Source organism: Heterocephalus glaber, unplaced genomic scaffold, assembly GCF_053883595.1.
Source record: "Heterocephalus glaber isolate CG9 unplaced genomic scaffold, H.glaber_assembly_v1.0 deba00001689, whole genome shotgun sequence".
Lineage (NCBI taxonomy): Eukaryota > Metazoa > Chordata > Mammalia > Rodentia > Bathyergidae > Heterocephalus > Heterocephalus glaber.
In genome coordinates, this window is record NW_028258414.1 from 375919 (window position 1) to 389131 (window position 13213).

The window sequence follows — 13213 nt, forward strand, 5'->3', positions numbered from 1 at the left end:
ACAGAAAATGTGAGAAGAGGGCTGGGGATTTAGCTCAATGGTTCCAGAGCCTGCCTCGCAAGCGCAAGATCCCAAGTTCAATACATGGTACCAAAAAAAAAGGAAAGAAAATGTGAGAAGACCAAGAAGAAATAACTGCAAGGTAAGATCATGAGTAGGATTCTGGGAAATATAAAAGATATTAATAGAAAAACTGGTAAAATTCTAATAAGGACTTGCAGTTTAGTTAATGGTAACTGCCTAGGTATGATAAGATGTGAACATTACGAGAAACTGGGTGAGAGGAATATAGGAACACCTTGTACTATTTCTTCTATAAGACTAATATTAGTCTGAAGAAAGTTAAAGAAGTGATGATAGCTGGGACTAGTGGCACATGCCTGTAATTCCAGATCAGAAGACTGAGGCTTGAAGATAAGGTGAGTTTGAGACCAGCCTGGACTACACAGTAAATTTAAAGCCAGCCTGGAGGACATATTGACCCTGTCTCAAAAAATAAAAAACAACAATCACTTCTCGGCCTTTTGGCTAAGATCAAGTGTAAAAAATAAAACACAAGGGCCAGAGATTTAGCTCAGTGGTTCCACCGCCTGCCTCGCAAGCTCAAGGACCCAAGTTTGATCCCCAGTACCAAAAAATAAAAAAATTAAAAATAAAAAACGAAAAAGTGATGCTAACATTCTCTACTGGCAAAGCACAGGTTATAGTTTTGGCATAGTTTGCATAAAAAACTTAACAATACCTATCAAAGTCTTTAAAAGGTTAATTTGATCTGATTATTCTACTATCAAGAATTCATAGTAAAGAAATGAGTTTAACAGAGATTTGTAATAGCAAAAAATTACAACCTGTATGTTCAACAATAGAGAGATGGATAAACACAGTACCATACAACTGTTCATATCAAGTTTTTAAACGGCATGGTGGCACACGCCTGTAATCCCAGTACTCGGGAGCCTGAGGCAGGAGGATTGCCCTGCATTCCAGGTCAGCCTGGGCTACACAGTGAGGTCAAGCCAGCCTGACAGCAAGACCCTGTCTCAAAAGTAAATAAACACACAAACAAGCAAACTGATTTTTAAAAACCAGGGGTTTTTTTTTTTTAAGCAATATCCAATGACATGTTCCAAGAAGAATGTTCAGTGAAAAAAAAGAAACGTATCAATATATAATATGATCCTGATTGATACACTGTTCTCTTTTCTAAACTTTCCTCTTAAAAAACATATTATTTTATAATAAAACAAGGGATTATTGCTTCTCGGACTTTTGGCTAAGATCAAGTGTAGTATAAAAACAAAGGATTTTTTTTTATGCTTATAAATTGAAGGATAATTAAATTTTAAGAATTTTGCTGTTACTTTTCTATTGATATGGAGTGAAGAAGTTATAATAACAAACTATTGTTGTAATCTAGACCACACCTGAGGCCTAAAGGCAGATATGAGCATTTGAGGGTTAACATGTAGGATGAAAAAAAATCAACAATGCCATATGACTCAGCCAGGCATGGTGGCACATGCTGTAATCCCAGTACTCAGAAGGCTAAGGCAGGAGGATTGATGCAAGTTCTCCTGGGCTATATAATGAGTTCAAGGCCAGCCTGAACTACATAGTGTAATCTTGTCTCAAAAAACCAAATAAATAAACAAACAAGTTTATGATGCCATATGACTTAACTGGAACCAAATACAATCTTAGTTGAAGGTAAATATTTTCTCTAAATATCTGTACTTTTAAAAAATGGAAAATATGCGGCCAGGGATTTAGCTTAGTGATGGTGCCACCTGCCTCGCAAGCACAAGGTCCTGAGTTCGATCCCTGGTACCAAAAAAAAGCTTTTCTAGAAAACTCTGAAGAGTTAATTATTGCAATTTCAGACAGCAGATAATTCATTATTCAACAAATAACTAGCTGAAATAATTCTCCAATAAGGAATTTTTAATGTCTTTAAAGCAGTAAATAAAGATGTTAAGTACAAGTAGGGTAGAATAAGCACTTTAGTGGGATTCAGATACTATCGCTCGCTTTTCTTTTTTTTTTCTTTTTGGTTTTTTTGAGACAAGGTTTCACTATGCATTTCAGGCTGGTGTTGAATTCACTATGTAGTCCAGGCTAGCCTTGAACTCTGCCTCAGCTTCCTGAGTGTTGCGATTATAGGCATGAGCCACCACACCCAGCTCCCTCAACTTATAAATAGTTAAGATTAAATGTGGTTAAGGAAGACACTCTCAATAAACAATTACTTTATTGATGGAGCTGAAATTAGAATCCAAGCCTGATTACAAAGCCCATGTCCTTAAGTTAGATCACACTGACTTTATAAGTAATAATAATAATAATAAATTCTATACCAATCTACTTGAAAGAAATGTTGAAATACAGATATTCCATGAAAACACACAAAACATGACACAAAATGGAAAACAGTTACAATTTATTAAATTCAGTGGCTTCCAAAATCCAGGAGAAAAATCCCTTTCATAAGATTCTCCATTCATTCCAGGTTACCAATTCTGTCATTCTTAACTCTGCACAACAGATTACCAGGAGTTTTTAAAAATGTGTCTTCGCCAGGCCCCACCCAAACCAACTGGCTAAAATGCCCTTTTTCTAAAAGAACCTCAGGACTGGGAAATTCCAATTGAAATGCTTTAAAACTATACCCACAAAAATAAAATACTCTGAGTCAGAAAACACTCTAGTTTCTGACTTTTATAATACCAGATTCCACCCTTTGCTTTTTTTTTCATTAATTTTATTGGTACGTTTTAGGTGTACAATATAATGACATTCCTCATTGGGGATTTGTACCTTTACATGATGTTATCTTGGTTCTTATTTTTTTCCCCATTCCCCTGCCCCCCACCTTTGCTTGTTATTTTTCCCCCCAAGTCTAATGTTGCAAAGATTTTTATCTATCAAATTACGTTACATAATCAAGTTCTCTAGTACCCCTCAATGCTAACCAGCTTATGATAAGCATGGGAAACCACTAAGTTAATTTGATTCAACTATTAGCCAACAATTTTTACATTCTGGGTAGCTTTCCACCTCACTTTAAGAACATTTGTTGCACTTTTTAAAACATTATAAGTAATAGCCTTGTGGAACCATACAGGATTCAAGATACTCCTGCAGTCTCTCTTAATGTTCTTATTGTCTAATTTCTAAATTTTTTTTAATGTGTTACTATTTTTCAAAGCCAGTGGTATCTAACTCTTTGGCTTCAAGTTGATCCTTTTGCACATTTAAAAATTACTGAACCCAAATAGTGTTTTTATTTTTATTATATCAACTGATATTTACCATGGTAGAAGTTAAACAAAAATTTTGAAATATTAGTTCATTTTAAATAATAAATTCATTACAGATTAATATACCATTTTATGAAAAATGACTTTCAAATACACAAAGAAATAGTGAAGAGACGCACTGTTTTACAAATTTCTCGAATGTCTAGCTTAACCAAAAACTGCTGCAGCATCTTAACTACTTCTGCTTTTAATATGCTAGGCCATGTTATTCTGGTTGAAGAATATAAAGAAAATCTGACTTCATAGCACAATGTAACCGAAAAAGGAGTATTTTAGGGCCCGGGATTTAGCTCAGTGGTTCCACCGCCTGCCTCGCAAGCTCAAGGTCCCAAGTTCGATCTCCGATACCAAAAAACAAAAGTATTGTAACGGTAGCTTAAAACAACTACGGCTCTAAAACTTGACGCTTATACCAAGACTCAACGGTTGGGACTTTCTTAAAGGTTTGTTATACTAAAACCATATCCCTAAACTTTCTGTACCTGTTCTCATAAAATGACCGATCTTATATTATAAATAGGTCTATGACCCTTGTATACTTTTATAACATATACATTATTAACTACAAAATACTGGTTTCACTGAATAATGCAGATCTTTCAAATGTTGACATAGTTCATAACATAGTATCAGAAAGTCGTATTTATAAATACCACTACCCATCAGTAGTTGTGAAATATGGAGAAGCTGTGGAGATCAGCGTGACAGCTGTTAAATTTTCCAAAATTTAAATGTTTTCCTTGAAAGCAGAAATATTATCACTAGCAAGAAAACTACTATCAGTTGTTTTCCTTGAAGTGGCAGGTGTGTTTTGTTCAATTTTTAGGAAATGTTTGTCAAATACTCTGTGTGGCAGACAGACTCTTAGGTAGTCTCTATCATCCCCACCTCTTGGTAATCATATCCTTTGCAAGAGCCTCCTTTTGATTGTGGGTAGGACCTCTCTGCCTTGCTTCTCAGCAACAGAATACAGCAAAGGTGAGAGATACATGATTTTGTGTACATAATTATGATTCCTAAGATTATAATGACATCTTGAAAAGGACTCTCACTTGCTAGCTTTGAAGAAGCAAAGGAGCCATGTTGGGAAGACCCACCTGGCAAAGAGTAAGCCAAAAACTAGGAAGATACCCCTATAGACTTGAATGCTATCAAGAGCCATGGGAACTTGGGAGCAGATACTTCCCCAGAGCTTCAGATGAGAGTGCAACTCCAGGGACCACACCTTGAATGCAGCCTGTGAAACCCTAAAGGAGGGAATCCAGCCAACCATGATGACTCCTGACCCACAGAAACTGTAAGATTGTTAGGTAATAAGCGTGCATTTTTTAAAGTCACATACATTTGTGTTACTACTGATACAAACAAACAAATAAATACACCATGGTTTGTCATTCTTTCAAGTAAAAATGATGTTCTATATTTTTTTTAAGAGTATGTAGTTTAGCTCACAAATTCAATCACACAAGTGTTTTACCTCAAGAAAATAATCAGTTAAGACAGAAGGGCTTTATGTATACTACCCACTTCATCACACAAAATATTAAAGACTTGTTCAAGAATAGTCAACATTAGTAACATCAATTAATGTTTAACATATTTTAATACTTCATCAAGGAACTGAGTTTAACTGGAATATTTTTAACTCTAAGTGCATAGTAAATGCCACTGCCTTGATTCACAGGAAGGCACCAGCAGCTTCCTCTCCACTGTTTTGTATTATCAGTGTAGATGTCAACACAGAGAAAAGGCAAAGAGTGTGTCTGATTATGATGATAAGTGTTGACTCCCAAACCCCTGACAGTGTCTTGGGGAAGCCCGAGTGTTGCAGACCATCCCTTGAGAACTGCTGAAGTAAGGCAAAGCTTTATTTTCTTAACATATACATTCATACACATCTATATGTATGCATGTATCGGAACTCTGGTTTAGCTTAGATTGATATCCCAGATCTTAGTAGACTCATTTAACCTCTGTAACTTCCCTCAATTATGGAAATAATAGTACCTACTTTGTAGGGATGTTTGAGAATTAGACTATTTAATACACAGCATTTAGCCCAAATCCTTGTATAAACAACACAATAAATGATAACTATTCCCATTATCTCATACTTTTTAAATTTTTTTTGAGCTAGACTAACAAAGTGTGTTTTCCAAATAAAAAGCCCTGACTGCCTCTCAATTTTCTCAATTAAGAACACTTGGCCCAGAGCTGGGAGGGGCGGTGCACATCCGTAACCCCAGCACTTGGGAGGCTGAGGTACAAGGGTCACTGCAAATTCAAAGCCAGCCTGGGCCACATAGTAAGTTTAAGGAGGCTATCCGGATCTATACAGCAAAAGGCTGTCTGGAAAAAAAAAAAAATGAAAGAACACTTGGCCCAGTTGGCAATCTTATATATTCTGCCACTGTGTAATATTCGGTACTGACAATGCTTTTTATTCATGTTTTGACAGTGTAGTTTTTAATATAGTAGCTATTCAATTTTAGCATATTACCTAATATATTAGTAGGTTGGGTACTTAATTCCTGCAATTATTAATTTCTTTGTTTGGGGGCTTTAGGGGCAGTACTGGGGACTGAATTCAGTGCCCTCACACTGAGCTACATCCCCAGCCCTTTCTTCATTTTTTGAGACAGGATTTCACTAAGCCACTACGTGGCCCAGGCTGTGCTCAAACTTGTGATCCTCCCAAGTGCTAAGATTTCAGGCATGTGCCACAAGGCCCAGCTCTGCAGTTATTCCTTTGGATACTACTAGTTAAGCTATCATAAAGCTGCTGACATTGTCTGATGCCAATTATGAGTCCAATAAATGACTGAGATAGTCTGAAATTTTAACCAGGTATTGTTGATATTGATAAATAATAGCCAATGTTATCTCTGAGCTGACTATAGATTCAAAAACACTTACAGGTTTAGAAAAAGGCTGAACAATAACAGAGCTATTTGAAGGTCTAGATTCAGGATGAAAATGTACTGGCGAGGCAGACACTGGATTTGATGTTGAGTTCGTGTAGTGTTGACTTGTAGGCTTGAATGCAGCCGTAACACCTGTATTTTAAAATTATACAATATATTGAATACACTTCTATATAATCAATTTTGTCAAAATACTTCATTTTAAAATTAAAGTAGTATAATAACACTATACCTCGACTGAGTGCACCATTCTTTATTCCCCTTGAATACAAGCCGGGGTTAACTCTATTCAAAATATCTATAAAAAAATTATATACAAATATATATTAGAATTCAGGTTTTAAATGAAATATATACTAAAAGACTTAAAAACAGATACCTGGAAGGAATGTTATCACTAATTTAAGAATAGAGTTAATTTTACACATTTATGTAAGAAAACATTATAGGTAAGGCTTTAACTATTTCATAGAATAATCAGTCTTTCTCATTGCAACTCAAATTCCAAAGCCAGAAGAAAAACAATGATAAATTTGAGATATCAAAACAATCTGTACGACAGAGTTCACATATCAGTAAAATTTTCCAAACACATATATATGCAAGCTTTCTTTGAAGGGTGACGGTCTTATACACTCACTTGGGTTCCTATCACTCAAAATCATTGCCTTACTAAACCTCCATATTTCATTCATACCTCTAAACACCTTTAAATTTCATTTTAGAAAATCTCATTAATCTATCATTACTTTTGCATTCTGAAAGGGGAACTATCAAGGATTATGGACTAAAGTGAACTTACAGTTTTCTAGAGTCTAGAGTATCTTGTAAGAAATTTCAGATCTATAATTACATCAGAAGTCAATCTAAGCCTGACATGATTTTGAGTAACAGTTTACTAAGTTTTCACTCCTGCACATAAATGAACTCTAACTTTTGGCTTTTTTAGTAACCAACTAAAATCAGAAGAATGAGGACAAGAAAAAGTTTAAAAGTGCCAAAAATGAAAAAAGCTCCAAACTTTATAAATTTTTTCTTTCATAGTAGAAAAGAACTAGATGCTGTATGCAGTGCCCCACAATGAATGTAAATTATGTACTACAAACATGTACTAACAAAATTAAGAACTTTTTAAAAAGAACTAGATCCCACCTAATCTATAAAGGTTCACATAAAAGTACACCTGCTTTCTGATAATGTCAAGATATTCAAGATTAGATATTTACTCAAACCAAAGAACTTTGGCTCTAGTATTTTTAGTTACTGTAATGTACAAAACAGAAGTTCCTCCCTTTATGTTACTTTTCTCTCGTTGCTGAGACAAAATACCCGATACCCAGTTATATGAGAAAAGGTTTATTTAGCTCACAGTTTGTAGAGGTTCCATAATCGCCTGACTCCATGGTAGGGTGGCACATGGAAGTGGGCAAGAGTTAATGGCAGCAGAGGACAGCAAAAGCAATGAGGGAGAAGACAATACTGTATCCAGGCTATGGGAATAGGGAGGTGCCAAACCAGTGTACTGATTTAGTAATCACATACCCTTAATCTCAGCATCACACACTAGATTCAGCCACCTATGACCGCATGAGGTTGTAGGGGGACATCTAGACATAAAAACCATAACATTCCATCCCTGGTCCCCCCAAAGACCCATGCATGTCCCTCTATGCAAAAGGCATTTAAGGGATTTGGTGCAGTGGCACTGCGCCTGTCTCACAAGCGAAATATCCTGAGTTCAATCCCTGGTACCAGAAAAAACCAAAAGAAAAGGCATTTAGTCCATCTCTAAAAGTTGCCGAAGTCCTAACAGTTTCAGCATTGCTGAAAAGTCCAAGTCCCAAGTCTCCTCTGAGATTTAAGTCAAACTCTTAGCTGTGAGCCCCTGTACAAATGAAAAGAAAGTTAAATCCTTCCAATATTCAATGGCATAAGACAGACATTCCCATTCCAAAAGGTACAAACAGGGAGATACAAAGAATGGAACCAAAGCAAGTCCAAAATCCAGCAGGGCAAACATTAAGTCCAGTAGTTCCATGTGCAGTATCCAAGGCAATCTGTGGCAAGTTGTGAATGACAAAGGGCTTGGGTGGCTCTGCCCCTGTAGCACTGCAGATAGCTGTAGTTCCCATAGCTTTTCTCTTGGGCCAGCTCTGCACCTTCCTTGTAGCTTTCCTCAGACAATCCACACTCCTGGCTTCGCCACACTTCTGGGGTCTCCACTGCACTTTTGGCCTCACACTCACAGCTTCACACACTGCCCTTCTCAGGGCCACACTGCCCAGCCTCCAGGACTTCTTCTGAAATCTGGGTGGAAGCCTTCCTGACCCCACAACTCTTTTCATTCTGCCTGCACCTAAAACCAGCACCACATGGAGGATGCCCAGGTCTGCTGCCAGCTGGAGCAGTAGCTAGTTTCCCCTCTCTTGGCTGTAAGAGTTGAGTGCCTGGATCGCTGAGCACACTAACTCCAATACGGAGGAACAAATTCTTTAGGGTGCTGCCATTCTGGAACATGGTGCTCTGGGGCTCCCTTCTGAAAGCAAAGCCTTTCACTTTTGCAATTTTGAGGCTGCAAAGAGTGGAGTCCTGCTGCTTTTTTCTAATGCCCTCAGGCCATCTTTTCTATTCTGTTCCTTCTCAGCAATGAAGATCTCTTCTGCTCTATCTCTGCTGTCCACAGCTTTATTGGAGCTTCCTTTCTGGCCAAACTCAAAATGTTTTGAATCATTCTGCTGGGCTCTTTGCTCTTGATTCTCAACATAAATCTGGCTAAAAGCCCCCAACAGTAGCCATGCCACCACCTCAATATTTGACTGCCTTGAAATTTCTTCTGTGAGGTTAATTTGTCTACTGCCCCTAACCTCAAGTCTCAGGCAAAGTCTCTGGACACAAGCAAAATGCAGACAAAACTTTCTGCCAAGCCATAATACACATTGTCTGGAGTCCAACAACCAGTGTAGTCCTTCTTTCCAGAAGAAACCATCCAAGCCTTGTCTTTACCGGCAACTTTTCTATCACCATTCTGGTCTTCTGAGCTCTGACCAGAATCACCCATCAAGTACAGCTTAAGGTGTTACAGTTTTTGAGCTGGCATCTTTGAACCTTTTCCAAACTCTTTCCACAAGCCAGTCCCAAAAGCTCCTGAACCACATGATCAGCTACAGTCACAGCAACGAGCCCACTTCTCTGGTACCAAATTCTGTGTTAAGTTACTTTTCTCTCATTGCTGATAAAATACAAAATACCCGACACCCAAAGTTAAAGGAGGAAAAGTTTATTTAGCTCACAGTCTGTAGAAGTTTCAATCCATAACTGGCTGGCTCCAAAGCAGGATGGTATATGGAAGACAGCAACAGTTAATGACGGTGGAAGACAGCAAAAGTAACAAGGGAGAAGACAAGCCTCTTTCTGTCTCTTATATTGTAACCAGACAACAGGATTAGGGAGGTGCCAAAACAATCAGTGTACTGATTTAGTAATCACATACCCTTAATTCAAGCATCACACACTCTAGATGTAGCCACCTATGACTGCATGAGGCTTTGGGAGAACATCTAGACCCAAACCATAACACCTCCTTTCTGGCAGTTCTATACAACCATTTAACTCATATCCTTATATTAAAATGTTATGGGTTCCATATAAAACCACAACAAAATCATTTAAATTTTTTTATTTTTACAGTTCAGAAAAGAAATCCTACTAGAGGTCAATCCCTTTCTGAGAGAATTATTTTAAAACTAATTTACACTGTTCTAGTTGAATACTGTTAACAGTCATCTGCAATCAGTATTAATTTGAGTCTTAACTGTCATATTTTCAATAAGGGATGTTGAATAAAAATTCTCCAATACTCCAACATAAGATAAGATAATCAGTGGCTAGGATACAATAATCAAGACAATATAATCTTATGTTCTACTACTATCACCAACTTGCATACAGTCAGGCCAAATTCATTTTATAATCTAAGAGGTACTCAACTCCATGAGAGAATAACAATCTGCCAATGGAATTACTATTGAAAATTCAATTGGTTAAATTACTTCTCCAGTGATAAAACTGAATTAAAATGCCATTCCAGCTTAAAAGCAACAGGAGCAAGAATTAGGCTAAAATTTTTATAAACTTTAAAGTAGTCTCTTAATCATATGTTTAACCACTGCCATTGGTAAGAAAATACTAATATTCTGGGTACATAACATTCTTCAGTAAATTCTCCTGGCTTCAAATAAAATGGGTAAGGATTTATTTTCTCTTTCTCCTTAAAATGTGTACATTTTCCCTCCAGACTTTAGACATTTTTGAATGACCATTTTAATAAATAACAATATCTTTGCTTTAACAATGTAACAATGTCAAGTCCAATTACTCTAACTGAAAGCTAATAATCTGTTCTGGTTTGGGTCTAGATGTCCCCGCCAAAGATTCATGGAGTCATAGGTGGGTGAATCTAGAGTGTGTGATGCTAGGACTCAGGGTGTGTGACTACTAAACCACTACACATGAGTGATTGGTTTAGCACCGCCCAAATCCTGGTAGTCTGAATAAGATAAAAGGAGGAGAAATACACTGTTAAAGCCCCTTGTTGCTTTTCCTGCATTCTGCTGCCATGAACTGTTGGCCCTCTGTCACCCTGCCTTGGAGCCTGCTGATTAAGGACTGAAACTTCTATGAACTGTAAACCAAATAAACCCTTTCCCCTTTAACTTTTGGTGCCAGGCATTTTGTCTCAGCAACAAGAGAAAAGTAACTAAAACATAATCCAAAAGAGGTTGTTTTACTAGCAAGCCCCCAAAATTTAAGTGTGCTAACTGTTACACCATTAAAGTATAGTACCTATAGGCAATGCCTTCTCTTTCATGAACAGAAATATGAGCTGCTAAAGACTGCTGTGGTTAGAAGCTACAGCCCATTAGTACACAGGTCAGAGATGGTGTCATCATTCATTGCCTATACATTCGGTAGATGTATATTTGTGCGGATGACACCACAATGAGGTGTGGATATGAGAACTCTCATCTGAGACTAATACAAACTTACATAGTACATTCCAAAATTTTAAGCTAAGAATTCCAAATCCTTCCCTCTACTTCTGTGTTTAAGTGGGAAAAAAAGAAAAATGAACATATAAACAGGTTACTCAGCTCTACTAAATTTTTATTTTCTAATCTCAGAAAACTTCCAATGTTACCAGCTAATCCAAGTTCACTTTTTTTTTTTTTTGGTACCGGGGATTGAACTCGGGTCCTTGCGCTTGTGCAGCAGGCAGCAAAACCACTGAGCTAAATCCCTGGCCCCTTCCCTTCTCTTTTCACACATCTAGTATTTAACCTCTAACCTTTCTCAAGTCCTCATCCTCACTGTCAAGTTCTTACTAGCCTCCTACTCAGTCTCTTATCCCTAACTCCTTTCAACAGAATAAGAATGTCAAGTACATGTAACAGTTCACAAGTTTTCCACTAAAAATGATACCTTATAAAATTTGCCTTCTCTAAAAATAAATGCTTACTTGAAATTGCTGGTTTTGAACTTGCTATCTCCCCAACAAAGATTGGCTCATCATCATCATCATCATCATCAACTTCTTTTACTTTCTTCTGCCATGGTTCCAGCTCTTCTTCCTCACATTCCATAAAGAGTTCTGCCATTTTTGAATTATCTAATTTTCAAAGAGAAAACAAACCTTAGTTTCAAAAGGTAAAAACATTTTTGTAATACATAGTATGATATTGAAGACCTACTTGAATAATCCTAATAGCAATTTTTGAATTGATATTTACAGGTCATGGTAGCAATAGTAAGAAACTCATCTTACCACGATATAAACTAGTAAAATTTAGATAGGTAGATAGATAGGTAGAGACAGACAGACAGGTCAATCAACCATCGATGACAGTATTTACAGTGAACAGAGAATCTCGGAACAGTCAATCTAGTCAAAGTGTGTTTCAGACACACACCTAAAATATGATTATCTCTTTGAGACCATTATCTTTTAAAAAGGTCTTTAAAAAGGAAGGCAGACTAAGAATCAACAGGTGGTAAACAAATCAAAATTAATGAACCATATTCAGGAATGCCAGGCACACAATAAAGCAGGGTTGAGGAGCTAAAGTACAGGCAACGAGTGAGGCAAATCTAGGGCAAGTTACATTATTTCTCACCTGAATAAAACAATCAAAACAGTTAGTGCCTCAATCTTAAATATGGCTGGACAAACAATAAGCAGGAGGAATTTTAGGAAAACCTATCTAAAATACCAAAAACTCCAATAAAACGGATGAAAGTATTCTAAGGAAGAAAAATACATGGACAAGAAAGTGAAAATTAATAAGATAAGAATAAGTATTATAAAAAGTAATATTCAGAAAAAAGTGCAGGATCCAAAACAAGATAGCCAAAAATTTTAAATGCAGTTAAAAAAAAAAAAATCAAATACTAAGTTAAATAAAAGTCCTCAAAGCTGGGACTAAAAGAAAGAAATACATAAACTAAAAAGAGAAGACAAGATAGTTAGAAAATTAATTTTAAAAGTACGACATTCAATAAATTTACAGACGAATAGAGGAAAAAGAAAAAGGTAGAGGAGGCCAGGGATATAGCTCAGTGGTTTCGACGCCTCCTACGCAAGCACAAGGACCCGAGTTCAATCCCCGGAAACAAAAAAAAAAGAAAAAAAGGTAGAGGTACATTATCAAAGAAATAATGCAAGAAAATTTCCTAGATAGAAGAACATATCCATCTGTTATGTGCTATATGGCTTGCGTCCTGATGTCTCAGTAAAGCCTCATGCAGTCATGAGTGGGGTTTTTCAGAGGCGGCTGGCTGGACCTAGGGTGTGTGACTGGGATTGAGAATGTGATGCTGGGATTAAGGATATGTGATTACTAAAGTAGTCCACTGACTGGTTTGGCATAGTTCTAAGGGTGTGGATAATGGGAAGGCCCGCACTGGATATGGATGGCA

At 36.9% G+C, this 13213-nt stretch overlaps 1 protein-coding gene across 23 annotated transcripts in view; it reads right to left on the reverse strand.

The window, feature by feature from the left end:
* The window catches only part of Znf280d (zinc finger protein 280D), a 101160-nt gene that overhangs the window by 63779 nt on the left and 24168 nt on the right, over positions 1–13213 (reverse strand). For all 23 annotated transcript variants that reach the window (XM_087199182.1, XM_087199175.1, XM_087199178.1 and 20 more), the window contains 3 exons: positions 11757–11906; positions 6474–6539; positions 6234–6373 (listed from right to left, as the gene is read on the reverse strand). In XM_087199182.1, the coding sequence (XP_087055308.1) occupies positions 6234–6373; positions 6474–6539; positions 11757–11895 (345 nt within the window). In that variant the 5' untranslated portion in view covers positions 11896–11906. The remainder of the gene's footprint in view (positions 1–6233; positions 6374–6473; positions 6540–11756; positions 11907–13213) is intronic.